The sequence below is a fragment of the Corvus kubaryi genome, unplaced genomic scaffold (assembly GCF_017639235.1).
Source record: "Corvus kubaryi isolate FWS band 111438036 unplaced genomic scaffold, C.kubaryi_AGA036_p1.0 133, whole genome shotgun sequence".
NCBI lineage: Eukaryota > Metazoa > Chordata > Aves > Passeriformes > Corvidae > Corvus > Corvus kubaryi.
In genome coordinates this window covers 27,850,231-27,868,289 of record NW_024580667.1, presented here as the reverse complement: position 1 = coordinate 27,868,289, position 18,059 = coordinate 27,850,231, and the positions used below count along the sequence as shown (strand labels likewise).

General features: G+C 38.8%; 1 protein-coding gene across 10 annotated transcripts in view; it reads right to left on the bottom strand.

The window, feature by feature from the left end:
• INPP4A (inositol polyphosphate-4-phosphatase type I A) overlaps nt 1–18,059 on the bottom strand; it is a 73,726-nt gene that overhangs the window by 44,689 nt on the left and 10,978 nt on the right. For all 10 annotated transcript variants that reach the window (XM_042040939.1, XM_042040892.1, XM_042040948.1 and 7 more), the window contains 3 exons: nt 4,346–4,408; nt 1,791–2,009; nt 915–959 (listed from right to left, as the gene is read on the bottom strand). In XM_042040939.1, coding sequence (XP_041896873.1) covers nt 915–959; nt 1,791–1,896 — 151 coding nt within the window. In that variant the 5' untranslated portion in view covers nt 1,897–2,009; nt 4,346–4,408. The remainder of the gene's footprint in view (nt 1–914; nt 960–1,790; nt 2,010–4,345; nt 4,409–18,059) is intronic.

Below are 18,059 nucleotides of genomic sequence, written 5' to 3'. Positions count from 1 at the left end.
TTTCAGTGAGTGACTCTACACAATTACATTAAACTTCAGAGCCAAATTCTATCTAGATAGATACAGTTAACTACAGTGTGGTCCAACTCTGCTTCAGCTATGTGCAGGAAGTTAGTTCTGAAATTTACCTAAGCAGCTTTGTAATTCTAGATATTTTTGATTTATCTGAAAATAATTGAAGTACCTCATTCAGCTCTGAGAGTGCTTGTTAAGATTATTATTCATAATGCAATTACACACATCTACAGAAATTTTCTAACTTTTCATTAGCACACTGTTATGAGCATAACCTTCCAAATACTAGTCCACTATTAAGCCAAGAAAACCATCCTGCAGTTGAAAATGTGGACTGAATTTTCATGAAGAAAATATTTTTCACTTGTTCTTCAAGTGAGGTGAGTCAATGCACAAGCTTCTTGTCCAAATTCAACCATCTCAGGATTCAGGTCACTTGTGTCTTGCATTATCACTTGACAGCAAAGACCCCAGAAAGAAGGTATGCATAATTCACAATTCTTAGAAAACATTCTGCCCTAAAATGGTGTTTCCAGCAAATCTTCAGTCTGCTTGAAGACCTGAACTGCTGACATACTGACACTGAAGACAGTTTCACTGCATCTTCACATAAAGAAAGTAAACATTTAATAACAATATTCACATAGTAAACATTTAAAATTTTATAAGACCTATGTTTTACTTATAGACTCCTAGAAACTCCACGAAATGAAACTGCTGGCTGCTTATCAAAAGATACTGTACAGGCAGTGTGAAAACTGTACCACATCTCCATAAAAATCAGAGCAAAGTTGCAAACCTTCCTATATGAAATGCACTTCAAAATCAACACTTAAAAAACCCCACACACATTCAACATCATGCATCATTAAAGCTAGCATAAAAATCACTAAGCCTACCTAAACTGAACTCTAAAATCGGCTCATCTGGATCCTGAATGTTTCCTGTAAATCAGAAAAATTAACACAAGATTAGCCAAACATCACTGCCACGTGAATTCTTTCCTGAAGTTGCAATCACGCAGAGAAAGAAATTACATTTAATACAAAAAAATATTTTTCTTTAATTAAGTGAGCCATGGCTGGTATCTAAAAAATTTATCTGGTAATCCTTGGTATCTAATAATTATTTGGAAAACCTGGGATGATCTCAGTTTATAAAACATACTAAAATATGTAAAGCAATGTGAGATTATATGCAATATGGGAATATTAAATGCTTAATCTCAATAGAAAACAATAGGATTAAAGCCTGAGCCACTATTAACTCCAAATTATTAAATCAGGTATGTCTACTCGCTAGCAATTAATAGGACGAAGTTTGAAAGTACCTGTCTCTCTCACTAACGAAATAAAGTCTCTGAGGGTTACAGTCCTAATTTACTAACCATAAAAGATAAGGGAGATAAACCTCAGCTCCCTGAACTCTCTTGAAAATTTTATACAATGTCAAACAAGGAGGTTGCCAAGACTCTTCCTAGACCTTGACATTATTTTGTTATTTTCTCCCCATTGCTTTTTTTTAAATGATAAACATAACTACACAAAATCTAGCTTATTTTTTTAATCCTTCTCTGATTTTAATGATTTGTCTATTTTAAAAGTAGTAAATTCAAGATTTTAAAAATTTTTTAGTATAATTCCTTTATCTCATTACCTCCAGATAACCAGACACGTCTAAATCTCCGAGCAATTAAAAGAAAAAAACCCACATTAGTACAAGGCAGATTCTGAAAGGAGCAGCAACAGAGCAGTAGATGATAGGAAGGTACAAACCTGTTAGAGAAAGGCCAACCATGTCAGAGGTGACATCAATGGTGGAGGCCCTCTGCACAGTGCGGGATTTGGCACCATGGCGGGGACTGTGTTCTCTTGCTGTCATTTTCTCATGAAGAGCCCTTCTTTTCTTGCTGCTTGCCTTTACTGATGTTTGTCTCACAGAGTAGCAGAGTGCAGCAGGTTGTCTCCAACTGCTATTCCTCTAACATTACCATGCTAAGCAACAGAGAAAGCAAAAACAGACACCAACATTTTAGGCCACTATCAGCTAATGTTCTTTTCAACAGCAGCAAACCTACTGCCATACAATCACCGCAGGTCATTCAAATAAAATGCTCAAGGCAGATCCAATGCACAGTAACTCCATTTGCATGAACCGTACATCTATAGCATTTTACAGCAAATTGTAGAAAACTGGACCACATGCAAGAAAGCTTTTCTGTCAGAGAATGGGGCTTGAGAGAGACATGTTAACAGACCAGCTGCTCTTCTCCTTTGTCTAAGTTATTAAACCATGAAGTTTCCTCGTTTTCGTAATCCCTGGTAAGCACAAGTAAATTTGTCAGATGGGGCCTCTGTCTGCAGAGGAAGGACTAGGGATAAGGACAAAGGGACAACAGGTCTGCAGAGTGCAGAACAAAAGGGCAGGAAATGTTGTTAGTGTCAGCACACTGTGTTGTTCTAGGCTCTACTGCCATGAGAAAGGGATAATGAAAACTATAAATAAAGCCTACTGGGTCAGAGAGAGGTTGAAACTCTGGGATGGTGGTGGAAAGAAAAAGCAAAAAAGGATGCCTGCTGATGTGGTGTGGCATCAGGTGCTTTTCCTCTGCCCTACACTTTTTTGAACTACAGATATCCATGACAGTTCTTCCCTTCACAATGCCTATGAAGTGAAAAATTACAGTAGGAAAGAAAGCCTACAGAAAATTTGGTTATGATTTTAAATATGGATGTTCCTTCACTCAGCCGTGCTAGCACTGCAGTTATGGAACTTCTGTATTTGTTTCAGACTATTGTGACAAAATCCATTAATTTAGGAAGTGAGGAGTAAAATCTGATAAACCTGAAAGGTACTAATAGAGTGACTAACACCTTCACAGCAGCCCCTTGTTCATTCTACAAAACATTTGAACCACATTGCAAAAAATGGAAGAATATTTATTTTCCTTTTAGGTTGATGGACCTAACAATGAGCAAGATGCATTCTAATTAAACAAAACACCTAGCTTATATTCTGTTCTAAAATGCCACTTTAAACCTGTCTGAAGGCCTCCAAAGGAATGTTCAACCTGCTTAAGTCTCTGAATTTAACTAATCAGCATCTCCTTCTGCAGGATTTCAAAAGAATCTTCCTCTCTCCACGGGGTACCCAAGCTTCTTCTTAACTACCACTGCTTCACTGGACATCAAAAATTCAAATTAAGCATCTAAGATGCAATTTAAGCATCTAAGACAACTGAATTGAACGCAGCCCTGGCCATCTACATCAGCTTAGGAATTAGATTTTAAATTAGTACCTCATTCTAGGGAGGAAGGAATTCAGGCTGTATCTCCAAGACAGGCCAGTCTGTTGCCACTCAGAACTAAGAATTTTATTCAAGTCAGGTTTATATAACATGTCACAAGTCAATTCCACATAGGAAAAATAAATAAATTCTTGAACGGAAGAAGCAGAAATTGAGATCTCTGAACATCCCATCCCCAAAAGCTCTGAAACTCAGTGACAGCATAGAAAACAACACTCTGCCTATAGATACAATTTCAGACAGCCAAAAATAAAAGCAGGCAGTTTTCCAATTCATATTTAATAGTTGAGGTAGGATAAATTGTGGAGTTTATCTAATCCAATCCCCTTGTTCAAAGGAAGCTTTTCAGGACTGCATCCAGTTGGTTTTGGACAAGAATGTATTTCTCTGGCCAACCTGCTTGTTCCAAGGTTTGATCACACACAGTAAAAAAGCTTTGTTGTATTTATTAGTGTTTAAGTGGCTAGTGAACAACCAACCTTTCTCAAATAGTACTGAATGTCCTAGTATTTAGTCAAATAAAACTTCCATCAAAACTCTTTGACAGTTTCCAAGGCTTTCCATTCTCCTATTTTTTCCCTTCTTTCAGCAATAGGCTTTCCTTGGTTTGTTCTTTATATAATGTGATGTTTAACAGTCTGTAAGTCTCCTAAACCTACCTGCCTGATGAAAAGATGTACAAAATGTACTTGCAGAGATTTAGACAGGATCCCATAGTCCCTTCCCCCAAAATCTACAAATAATATATCAGAGAATAACTATCATGTTCACCAAGGTACAGGTCAGCCCAGCTGCTTTTCAGCTAAAATCTCTGCAGTTGATGACATCATTAAAAACGGTCAATCCTTGATAAGTTAAAAGAGGGCCATGTATCTAATTTGTTTTGAACCTATTCCTATTTAAATATTACTGAATGTAGTAATTTTCCAAGGCTCGCTAAGATCTCAACTATTCATTTAAATTGCAATATTAATTTACCATCTAATGATACATCTTTACATTACTTACAAGTATCATACTTACAGAGGGCTCTTTTCCTCATGTGGGGAGGGATTTTGTATATCATAATATCAGTTAAATCCACATCTAAAAGAATTAGGAAAATAATCATCATAAATGCACAATCATTATATACTGCATAAATCACAACCAGTGGGCAGGTACCATTCTCAGATTAACTGTAAATTTCACTTCTGATTACCAGTGCTCACAATAAAGTTGACTGAAAATAGAAAAACTGTATCATCTTCTACTGGACCTCACCCAGCACTAGTCATGGCAATACCCAGTCAGAGTAGGAGCACAAAGAAATTAGCTTATGCTGAAAAGAACTGACTGCAAGTCAGCATTTGGTGAGTGGGTAGAACAGCTGTAAGAAACATATGTTAACATGTTTACCAAAAGGTTTGGTGCTATTAAGATAAAGGAATATATATGATATGTTGAGAATAAGACAGCATTTGTTACTACACTTGCTTTTCTACAGCTAAACTTTTAAAATGTTGTTGTTTGGAAGAGTTATAACTGCTACTGTCAGAAGAAAAGATCCTGTGTCAAAACACAGAAGTTCAAAAGATCAGGGTGTATGTCTCTTACTCCATTGTGTGAAAATACTATGTGAGGGAGGCTTCTATGAACAGCTAGCAATAAGCATACAGTAAAAGTGAATTATTTTTAAGCTTACTACAGGTTAAATGAAGATTTGATAATGCTACCATCTCATTCAAGTACATTTATATTAAAAAGCTATGTGTTTTAAGACCTCCCATCTATCCCATATTACAGTAAAAGAAACACGGAATTCCAGTCTCAGTTTCTTGATTTAATCACCAGCCCTACCAATTACCCAAGACTGCTTAGGAATTTAATATGAGCTCTTATCACTTACAGAAAGATTTTATCTCGCCTAAATAATAGAGGAGGCAGGTATCTGATCTCAGCTCACTGCTCAGGTTCGCTGTATAGTCAATGGTGAGACACAGGGACTTTTGGAGAACGAGTCACTATTTTCCAAGGTAGGTGGGATGAGTCACCCCATGGAGATACTGCTCTCTAATTATAAAAATTATTTAGATTACTAGCTTAGTCCTGATGCTGCAGCTGGGCAAACTGGATTCCTCCCACAGTTGTGCTAGCTCAGGCAGGGGTGAGTTCCCTCTACTCAATTCATAGCCAAACAACAGTTGCTCTGATTCCTCTCCTGAATGACAATTGTTTCAACAATTTCAACCTTACAATCATGTTTTTGATAAAAACCAACGGAGGTAGCATTCTTACCAAATTAAAGGTAGTATTAATAGATCACATCGTTTCCTTAGATGGTACCTATCCTTAAATGGATAGTTTCCAAAGACTGGTACCACTCAAGCAGACAGCAATGCCAAAGGGCAATGTAATTCATGTCGAGGCAACCTCTCCTGAAGACGGCACGATTTATCTACACATTAGTCTTTGGCTTTGCTCTTACTAATACTGCAGACAGTGGATGTTGGCAAGATGTGCAGCTTTGCACTTCATGAAGCTTTGCTGCAAGCCCAGTTTCCAACAGACACATGAGAAACTGTTTTCACCTCCAGTATCAGTAACGGCCACGTCCACAGTTCAGAAGAGGCTTCTGAACAAGCCTCCCTTCTGTTATGTGAATATTTATTTGGCACTCTATTGGTACAAAAGCATATGACCAGAAGAAAAGGTCTTCATCTGATGCCACTTCTGCCCTGCTACCCTCAGTCCTGTCAGTCAGCTGTGAAAAGCAAATGCCATCCTGCTCAGCTACATGGCCTCATGTCTTCTGGGACTGAAACTTTGGGACATTTGGTCTCACTCTGCTTGCAAGATCTCAAGCAAAAATGATGATCAATCATCTCAGCCCTAGAATAAACCCCTGATGATTAGTTTGTACAACTACAAGCTAACACTCTCCTTATCTCACCAATTGTTTGGCAAAGTGCTTTGGTCTGTTGCCTTCTTGAAAAAAAAATCTCCTACTAAAGTACCCCTTGAAACAAACGTGTGAGGTAAGATCAAACCTTATTTCAGCCTAACATCTACTTTTTTGACACTTCTTACACAACTGCAGGAAACAGGATTTTTCCAATTCACACATCAATAAGCAGGAGAAAGAGGATACTCCAATTACTGACTGAATCAAAGTCTACTTTGAGACTGTACTTTGCTACAGCCGTAGTGCTCTGGGCTTATGGTATTTGATCAGGTAAAGAGGCATACCAAAGCAAAAAATGCAACAGCAGTAGAAGGCTAAATGTTACTGATACATCTACACGAAGAGAATAATAGACAAAATAGGAGACTGTGACAGTTTCCTTAATGCTTTAAAAAAAAAAAAAAGCAGATGTAATCCTACTGAAAGTTTACCATCATCTCCAAGAGGGTGTGACAAAGTAGGTGTGGGTTACTTACTGAACTGCAATTAGTTTTAGAGTCTCAAGGCTCTCCAGACTGTAAAGAACCATTCCCCGAACCTTACAAATTAGGCTCCCTGTTCCTAAAAAATACATTTTGAAACATCAAGATGGCTCCTTCAGCCAACTGCATTCTTCAAACATCATCTTCATAAATAGTTTCTCCGATTGAAAATGTTTTAACAATACACAAAATTATGAAAGTGAATATTGCCTGATTATATTTTGGATCTGCAGCATGGCCTGGTTTCCAACTAACATTCTATTAACTATATCAATATGGACAAAATAATGGAAAGGATGAAATGCCAGATTATGCTAAGTTATGAATATGTTGCCTTTTGTGTAAGAGCACCATCTCTAGTATAACTAGCATGCAGGGAGTGCCTCATTATTTATTAATTACCTCCAACAATAGAAAACCTTGGTAGTGAAACAAGATTTGCCATGTTGGCTCAAACCAAATCTTTCAGCAATTCCAGCAACCCACCTCCAACAGCTGTTTCAAAGATGATACAAGGAACTTTATTAACCATGCAAAGATCTGAGGCGAAGGTCTGGACCAACCTTGTCACTCATGGCTGCAGAGGCAGCCCAAGAGCAGAACATCAGCTCAAAGGACAGCAGCTCCCACCTAAACCCTGCTAAACTCAATTAAGAGCTATTTTCTTTACAGTCTGAAATGCATTTCACTCTTCTGTCTCATTTAATGAGACTGAATGTCCTGAATCTCGCACAGATCAAACCAGGACAAGTCAAAGCCATGAATTTGGCACCTTGAGTCATATTGTTCCAGCCAAACTCATGGGGGCAGCAACACAGAGTATGTCTACTGCAGATCCATAGGCTGACGACAGTTTCAGTCCACTCATTCCATGGTCTAGGCCTTGGGAAGGCAAAAGACTGCAAGTGATGCCAGCATCCAGTATGAACCTTTGCCTCCCACTGACACTACTTCCCCACAAATCCATACTCAGCAGGTGCTAATCTGTCAGCTCCACAAAGAGGCTCTATCTCCCCCCCTCAGTCTGCTTCCTAAGCCTAGGTTTCTCGCACAAGCTGGTTAAATGCCCCCTTCTCCCACACACCAGAATCTTGATTAAAAAAGACAAAAATATTATGTTTGGCCTGAAGAACCTTCTTGTCACTCTCTGAAGCTCACCTGAGGATTCTGAGTAAGTGAGTAACTGCAATGTGAACAGGGAAAAGTCTTCCATGACAAAATGAAATCAACTAACACAAGATACAACAAATATATTTGTGCAATGTGGAAATCCCCGAATGCAACCTTTCAGTGATATTTAGATAAAAGGACATTTCAGCACCAGGAAGTGGCTTTCTTTCTTTTTGCTCTCCTGTCCACAGATCCAACTTAGTTGCAGGTACATTTGTAAGTCACAAAATTTCTTCTTAATCCTTCCCCACTATGAAACTTCAGCAAACTCAAATAATCTAAAAATCTAATTTTACCTCTTTAATATATTTGAGTACTTTTTATAGGAAACTGCAATTTAAGCCACTTAGTTCTTTGTGCAAATTAAAACTACTTGTCTATTTCACAATAGAAATACAATTAGCATTTTTCTTAACAAGATATTGTTTTAATTTCAATTGTCATTGCAGTATTTTTATTCCTTTAGTGTTTCTGTGAGCACAAAAATACGCAAACCCAGAGGTGGAAGCAGGCATTTGTAACACACGTCTGTTAGCCAAAAAGGAAAAAGCACAGCTCTGTTTCACTTTGCAGAACAGCTTTTACCAAGTTGAACACAGCCCAATGCGATGGAAAATGCTGAGTTTTGCTACAGGGCTGTTTGAAGTCCAACCCTCTCAGTCTCCTCTGTCACTTTACCAGCAGAAACTGAAACAGCTTACAAATGGTCTTTACCCCAAATTAACCTTTATCCTCTTCACAAGAAACATGCTGGACACTTTGTGGTAAAGTTTCCTGTGCACGGGATGACTTCTCTCCTCATGACCTGGGGTTCTCACACTGCCTACAGAGACATGGAAAAGCCCATGAGAACAGGGGGCACTTTTTCTGTTGAGGACTTTGGACTGGAAACACTTCCCTGAATCTGATGGCTCTCCCAACACCTGCCTCTCCTAGAGCAGCCTTTCATCATAACCATGAAGCTAACAATGAAGAAATGCACTGCTCCAGCTGGAAAAAAACAAAGAGCTTGACTCCCTCTCTGAGCTTCTCCTGCTGCAAGAAAGAATGAGGCAGGGGAACAAAGGCAGGGAAAAAACCCAATGAAACAAGACAAACAAACAAAAACCAAACAAACCCACAAAAAAACCCAACCACCTCCCCAAAACACACAAAAAAAAAAGAAAAAAAAAAAAAAAAAACCAATGAACCAAAATAAAACCCCAAAAAACCAAACAAAAAACCTAAAACAAAGCAAACAAACAAAAAACCAAAACAAAAAACCCCCCAAATAACTCTAAAAAAACTCCAACAAAACAAAAACCAAAACCAAATCCAAACCCCAACACTTTATGACCTGAAATGGAGATGAACCAGACACACATAACATTTGCTAAAGATTTCATACTGCTGTTGACAACAGATCAATGGGCATTAACATATTCTCCCTCATACAGGCAGTGAGAAGGGTACCACACACAAAAAAAGAGGGATAAAAGCACTGAAACTTATCTGTCAGCAGAAGTTTTAGTTAAGTCTGGATTACAACCAAATGTCTAGGGAACTATCTGACCTTTCTGCCTATAATATTCATCCATTCCACAGACTAACATAGCACTAATTAAAGTTAGTGTATACTGGTCAAAACAGCCCAGGAATCACAGTGTACTGACAGCACTGTCCTCTATGTGTGTGATGGGACCTGATTGCCTGCACTGCCATCACTGAGCTTCACCTGTGCAATGGGACTGCACCTCAGAGTCACAGCCGAAACTTTATTTTCCTGACACCGCATTTTCCCACATGGAAGGAGTGACCCATTAGGTCACAGGCACAACAAAAAAATCTTCCAAGCACTCTTCCTTTCCACATGGCATTGTTCTGACTCACTGTGATTCCTACACTTACTGTTTTAAACATTTATATAAATGAAAAATAAACAACAGCACCCAAAGACAAACCAGCAATGCATGAATTCTTTCTCTAATATATGGGTTTTCAATAAGACATAACTAATTGACTCAGGATTTGAAACAGTATCAAGTATTTAGAAAATTAAAAAGAAATGTTAGTGTAGGAGTTGTATTCCACAAAGGTTATTACTAAGATTTAGGCAGCACAGCAAAACCGTCTCAATTAGTCTTAAGCTACTAATTCAAATCTGATGTTCTCCATCAACATTGTTTTGTACTCTTGAACTGTGTTTTGTGCATGTATTTCTGACAGATGTAACTCTTTTTCTTACACAGTGCATGCCTAGACTATGCCTCGTGGCTCCAGTACTGGATATCCTTTCAAATAATTTTATGTTGTTCCAGTATCTGATTCCTTTGTGCTACTTTCATTTCTTCTATTTCATCTTCCTGGAAAATAAAATTATTTGTTTGCTTACACTGACCTTTCTAAGTCAATGGGAGAGAGGGTTGCTGCAGGCCAAGCTCCTGACTGCATGGCTCTTTCCTGCATTTCTTTCTCAAGTCATGTGAACAAGTGGTGGGATGCTGGCAGTTTGCAAGCATAAGCATCTAACTCCACTGAGGCCAACAACAGTCTATGCTTCCCACCACTGTTCCCATTTCAACGCCTCAGTGGAACAGCTGTCCCAGTGAAAGGAATCCTTTTTAATGCCAGTACTGCCCTGTGGGTAAACAGTAAGATCACCCTGTAACATAGAATGGAGGAGGTATGCTGGTTTGGTTTCCTGCCAATTTCTCAAAATAGTTTCCTTGAAAAGTTACAGGAGGCCTGCCACTAGTGGTGTCCCCCAAGGTTCAACTGGGCCCACTACTGTACAACCTATTCATCGAGGACTTGGATGAAGGGGCAGATGCCTCCTTAGCAAGTTTTAGTGACACAAAGCTGGGAGAAGTGGCTGATACCACAGAGTGCTGTGCAGCCCTTTGAAAAGACCTCAACAGGTTGGAGAGATGGGCAGAGAAATCACCCGAAATTTAACAAAAGCAAGTGCAGAGTCCTGCACCTAGTGAGTTGAAGTTGAAGGTTGAAGGCTGACCTGCTGGAAAGAAGCTCTGCAGAGAAGGACCAGGGGGTCCTAGTGGACAACAAGCTGTCCATAAGAAAGCAGTGTGCCCTTGGGGCCAAGAAGGCCAATGGTGTCCTGGGATGCATTAGGAAGAGGATTGGCAGCAGGGAGGTGAGGGAGGGAGGTGATCCTGCCTCTCTGCTCAGCCCTGGTGAGGTCACATCTGGAGTGCTGTGCCCAGTTCTGGGTTCCTCAGTGCCAGAGAGACATGGAGCTCCTGGAGAAGGCCCAGGGAGGCCAATAAAGGTGATTAAGAGACTGAAGCATCTCTCTTACGAGGAAAGGCTGAGAAGGCTGGACCTGTTCAGCCTCGAGAAGAGACTGAGAGGGGACCTCATCAGTGTATACAAGTATCTGAAGAGAGGGTGTGAAGAACCAGGCCCTTCTCAGTGGTGCCAAGCAATAGAACAAGACACAACAGGCAGAAACTGATGCACAGGAAGTCCCACTTGAATATGAGGAAGAACTTGTTTACTGTTCAGGTGACTGGGCACTGGAACAGATTGTCCAGAGAGGTTGTGGAGTCTCCCTCAGCGGGGATATTCAAGAACCATCTGGACACAATCCTGTGCCGCGTGCTCTGGGATGATCTTGCTTGAGCAGGAGGTTGGACCAGGTGACCCAGTGTGGTCCCTTCCAACCTGATCCATTCTGTGACTCTGTGATTAACTTGTAGCAGAGCAACAGAAACCCAATCATGTAGAGCTCCCAATCATGACATTGGTGATCATCAATCACTTTAAAACATACTGGAATAATATCTGGAATATATTGAAATTGGCTGTATTTGGCTGCTAAATTAAAAAAGCCTAAATCAGCAGCACAGAACTGGAATAAAGAACACAACCTACAAAGAGAATAGATAAGTGCCTGTCTTTGAAGCATCATCATAAGAGGAAATCAGACCAAATGTCACTGACATATTTCTATGAATTTTATTACAAATCAGTATCTAAGATCGACAGCTTTCTATCAGAATACTGTATTTCAACAATTGTTCCCTACTTGTGAAAATTCCTGTAAGGTTTCCCAGTTTTGACTTTCAGCCTTACCAAAATACTACATTCATTGTTGAGGTATGATTGAGCAAAAGAGCGATTATAGAAAATAACAGCTGGATGTTATGATGTTAGCTCTGAGACAGAAAAGACAAAAAGTAAAGTTTGGTAAGAGTAACAAAAGGTATTTCTACTGCTCCGACGGTTTGCATGTGCAAAATGAGCAAACATATGAACACCTGAGGATAAATAAAAATGTTGCAGGTACTTATTTCAGAGGTTCGTGTCTCCTCACTCCAACATATTATGGATTAAAATGCTCCATTCATACAGAGAAGGTAGCAAGTACTTGTGCAACTGCAGTATGTGTTGTGCAACACTTTATTCCACTATAACATTCTTTTCTTTCACTCTCAGCTACTAACAGACCAGATGTAATAAACATTTCAGCCCAAAATTCCAAGAATTCAAAGAAAATTAAGACTCCTACAGAGTATGGCCATGGATTTCTGAAGTACAGGGCTTTTAAAAACAATTTTCGAGTAACTGTAACCACAATCTACTGGTTTGTTTTCAGCAGCTAGTACTGATCAATGTTTAGAACTGGCGCAGTTTAGTGGCCTTCAAAAATTTATTTAAAAAAATAACAAGTGCTGCAGGGATGATAGCAACAATCACAAAAAATATATAAATGGTATGCAAAGACCAAAGAGAGTATATTAATGCTGAGCTCCTTGCAGCACTCAGTGCTTAAAAATATGAACTTAAATGTCAGAGTTTCATCAGTTTTCTAAGCACTTACATGAATTCTAAAACTGGTATACTACAGGCCAAGTTTACCTGAATCTCACTTATTTTAAAAGCAAATTTTGCATGAATACAAAAAAGCCTGAAAATATGAAGGATGTATCCCAAATTACTTTCCTTTCTTAAGTTCATGACTAACTCACTCTCATGACTGATATATTTGACTTCCAATTTTTTCATGTTAAGGCAAGCCACAGTGATGCTGACTTTTGCTAACTTCTGCTGCCTCCCACCACACTTTATCAGAAATTCATAAGCATGCTGCCTATCTCAGCAGTGAAACCTCCACACCAAGACAGCAGAAATGATAATTTTGCCCACAGCTACCTGTCTTGCTCTTCAGGCCCTGGTGAGAGCAGCTGCATTTCAGCCACACTGCATTTACAGTCCATCACCTCATCAAAGCCACTTTCAGCAAGAGGTTAAACTAAGATACTGAACTGTGTCACAGTGTGGGCACATGGTCCTACATCCACTCTTTCTGCTGGAGAAGCAGTACCTTCTGGCCAAAGAGTGGGACCAAAAGCTGGATATAAAGACTGGGTCAGAGCAAAAGCTTAATCAAGCCTGGAGTCTTTTCTGAGAGCAGGCAATACTAGAGACTGAGAAAAACAGTATAATGAGAAGCACTGGTATTCTGTGTGGCACTCCCATATTCAGCTGACAAGCATCCTGAGAACTTCTGAGCCAGGCATCACACCCAGACCTCCGTATTCAAGGTCTGGAGGTAACATGACAGACAATGTGTCACCAGCGTCTCTCGCTGGCCCTTGCAGCTGTTACCCTGTAGCCCTGTAGATACCACACTGCCATCACCAGTGACTGGCCAGAAGCATTGCAGTGGGGCTTGCAAATGCTGAGCACTTAGGCTTTTCAGGCTTGCTTTGTTTGAACTTTTGTTGACCTGCTTGCAACTTTGTTTTAGCCTGCAATTAAACTTGGTTCAGCTGTGACAACAATTTTTCCAACTGCACGGATGTCTGTGGCTGATTTGTTTTTATTTTTGTTTATACTTGCATGGTACCATCACCATTTTACAACTCAACACAATGACGTAGTGTAGAAAAATACAGGCCTGGTATGATAGCAGAGGCCTTCAGACTTGGAGACACAGCATGGAGTAGAAGCATGGGATAAAAAGAGAGAGGGTACGGAGCTGGCACTTGGAGGCACTGTGGCTATAGCTCACTCATGGTCACTTAAAGCTGCACAAAATTGGTTTTAGAGTGATCAAGTGTATGTATGGTATCACATACAGTAAATCTAGATGTAACTCAGAGCTGCAGACCAACGAAAAAAGAGCGAAGTTTCAAAGCTTGTCAGCAAATATAAAAATGATCCCAAGCGGACCCTAGAGTGGAGAAGAAGAAACTACCAACGTGAACATCATAATCCTCAGATATTCAGATCCTTCAGTATCTGAAGTCCTTCGGATGCTGACAACTGCTGAAATACCTCCACATACCCACCATCAGAATGAAACCACCTTACAGTCCAGGGGAGGAGGAAAAAGGTGAGCATTACAGCGTGATAAAGGTAGACACTTTATGTGTGCAATGAATTTAACTGCATTGTTACTTGTCGAGACTTTCCCCTATACAGAAGCATTATTTCTTTTCAGTAATTACTGGATCCAGTCAAGTAGTGATTCCTGGATCAGGCTGTAATGACTTTTAATTATAATAACAACAACTACTTATCTTTAGATATAATGTGGGTTTCGTCTTTGCACTTATATAATAAAAGATTCTGAGTATAACAGCACTTATGTGGAATTTTGTGCCGTTCTTCACTGTTTACATGTACCAGCAGATGCTGGAGTCCCGTGCTTTGTGAGATAATTTCTTCAACAGTTAGGAGCACTAATTTTACTGTTTCCAGCCTTTTCAGGTCCTGCAGATCTCATCTCCACTCTACAGCTTCATTTACAGAGCTTTTACAGAATAAAGATGCAAGAATGAGAGCTAGCTATAAGAGGCTAGTTAGGACAGTTTGTGATCATTTGGATAACTTCCAAGTTACAAGCACAATATATTTGCTTCCACTGAAAACATAACATGATTGTCTGCCCACAGAGACACTACTGTGAATCATGGACATCTTTGTCAAATAATTTTTTTTAAAACAGCAAATGTCACAAAGCTCAGCTTTTTAACTGTTAGAAGTGAAATAAACTAGAACTGCTTGACAAAACTAAATGGAACATTATTAAACTCAGTTATCAATAGCTTTCAATCTTTTCTGATTTGAAAACGCCCTGAAAATTTTCCAGTGGAAGAACAAGCTAATTTAAAGCTACTGATCGTGGGTTGTATTCCTCAGTCACTTCCCACCAATTTTATTTGCATAGTTCATGGACAATTTAAAACCATCAACTTAAACATTATAAACAGCTGTTTCCATCTGCTCAGAACTACACAAAATATTCACCTAATATTCTAAATTTTTCCAAGCTTGGTCTCAATTTAGAAGCAAATTTGTATTTGGAAAGTGAGAGCAAATGTCTTTCTGGGTATTTTCCAGTTCTGAAAAGGGAAAGTCTATTAATAACTTTCTTTATGTAACGAAGAAAGAAAAAAAAGAAAGCAATCTTTTTTCAATAATGTAAACTTTTTTCGACCAAGAAAACAAAAACAAAGTGTAACTGAAACCCTACAGAGCAAATAGTTCTTTATAAAGTATACAGTTACAAATAATTTGTACATTTGCTAATTCAAACAAAAGTGAGTTAGAAAAAAAATCAGAGCCTGGCATTACCTACGCGGGAGAAGTCAGAGACCAGTGGCTGAAACGCAGGAGAGTAGCCTCGACCTTTTAATACTGAAGCAACAACAGTGTCAAAGCCCTGTGAAAACCCAGCTACTAAAGGATGATGCAGAAAAAGTGGTATTAGTGTGCATCCAACAAGGACTTTGTTAATTCTTCCACTCTGAATATCTCTGTGGCCAAGTACCTTAGGAGGGGTGGCTCTGGGGTAACAGACCAGATTTTAAGAACTCTACAGGCAACAAGCTACCAAATTGCATCCTTATTTTGGCTATGAAATTATCTGAGTGCTAGAGAACGTCAGGTATGCAGCCTCAGTTCACAGTAAAGACTGTGAAAGTCACTAAAATACTGTCCTCTATACTTCATTTACACTCTACAAGTTATTGTATGACCTAAGCCCCATAAATTGTTTAGCTAATTTAAATGATTGGTACTGTAAACTACAATCTTACAAATGGATGAATGCTTTCAGAGATCCAGAGGGGTTGAGAAGGTATAAAAGTTTGACTGTACAGTCAGGTAGAAGATGCAAAAGTTAACATATTTATTAACATTTGCATAAAAGCATGTATCATGAAACTGCAGCTATATCTGCCTTTTTTATCTGCAGATAAAATTAGGTTGCCTGGGAGTGGACAACAGCAGCATCCAAATAATTAGAGTTAAAACATATTCAGTTTTTCTCCCCACTGAGAGTCCCCAGGCCCATCCTCCATAAGCAAGAATAGAATTTGCAAGTACTTATCCAAATGGATTTTCCTAATGTGTTCTGTCATATTATACAAGGACTCCTTAACCTGCCAAGATTAAAACTCAGAAGGCAGGATTCAACTGGGCAAAATACACTGTGAATTTCTCCTCAGTTCTAGGAAACCAGTGACCATGTGGTAATTGCTCTGTTTTTCAGGCACTTTTACAAACCAAAATCCCTTCAGTTCTCATGTTCAGATTTTCTTTTTTGATCACTAATATGGAAACTGACCTCAGGACAAAAGATATCTTACTCCTTTAGTGCTAAATGATTTCAGAGCCAAAACATTAAGTTACAATATGCCAGTGTCATCTCTGTTGTGATGGATGCAGCTGGACATAGAAAAGATCTTTCCTATTCTGTGAGGCTCCTATTTAGCAAACGGATTTAGTCTAGTCTAATGAAAGATGTTTTGTAATGGATGCCAAGTACTTATTGGTACTTACTGGTGCTCCTGGGGAAGGGGAAAAAGGACAGTTTTTAAACAAGACCTACAAGAGCGGCACCAGATGACTGGAGTTGTACTGGGACAGTTACAAGCTGCTTTAAGACTTGAAGAAAAATCATGAGACATTATTTGTCTGCACTTGCCTCTTCCCTTCACTGCATAGCAAGATATCCAAACTCAATTACAGACAAGCTGGAGTACAATCAAGAATAAATATCAACAAACACATAGTAAAACACAATCAACTAAAAGCACTCATTCCCAGTGCTCTGGGCATCTGTTTTGTCCTTGGTATCCATAACCACTGCCCCTCAGCTTCACTTTTGCTCCCAGCAGAGCTTTCTCAAAAAAACAGTCCTCAACAACTTTTTCTTTCAAGTTTTTCCTCCTTTCATACCAAATACTATCTGAAAGCATTTATCTCCCATCATTCCTACTCAACGAAATAGAAGACCTTGTGTGGCAGGGTTGACTTCATAACTATTACTTAACCCATCAAAGCAAACGGGTTAACACATATAACCCTTTGTTTGAGGATAAAATGCACCAACAGGCACCACACAAAACAATGCTGATTTGTCATACTTTGAGTCCAAAACAGAAAAAGCTTTTCTTCTGGTAGTATATGTTTTTCAAAGATGATTCATGGAGAAATATCAGGAAATTATTGAAGTTTTTTATTATTATTAAAGTAATTCAGAAACTAAATGCTACTTTTCAAGCTATAGATAAGTGCCACATCTTAAATGTTTACAAAAGACTTTTTTTCAGAATCTATCTTTAACAGCCATTTAAGTACACTGTTAAAGAACTCATCCTTGAACTAGCAAAGAGCTCATCTGTTTGATAGTGCATCACTGTTGACTTAAATGCCCTTGAACACTAATTTCTGTTTTTACCTACTTCATATTTCTATGGCCTATGAACTACAAAACAATAACAAAATAAAGCAGTGATAACTTTTTTCAGTAACAATGGAAACATCAAAATCACTATGTTGATAAATAACTGCAATTCTATGCCAAGTTTTAACCTTGCTATACTGGCATGTGAAGATACTCATAACTCTTCTGCTAAAATGTTCAAATATATAATGAAAATGTTTCAAAGCAGCAAACAAAACTATTTATACGTTTATATAAACAATTAGAAAGTAAGACCTTTTTTCCCAATAACGGTGGATAGTAGATTTTGCTGCAAAATATGGTATTGCACAAAACAGATTGCAGTCTGATTGTTTACCATCTTTTCTGTATTTCTACTACCAACAGATTACTACCATGGCATTTCAATCACTAATTTGACATCCTTCAACTTGTTTTTCACATCTTCTTTCCTAAAGCTGT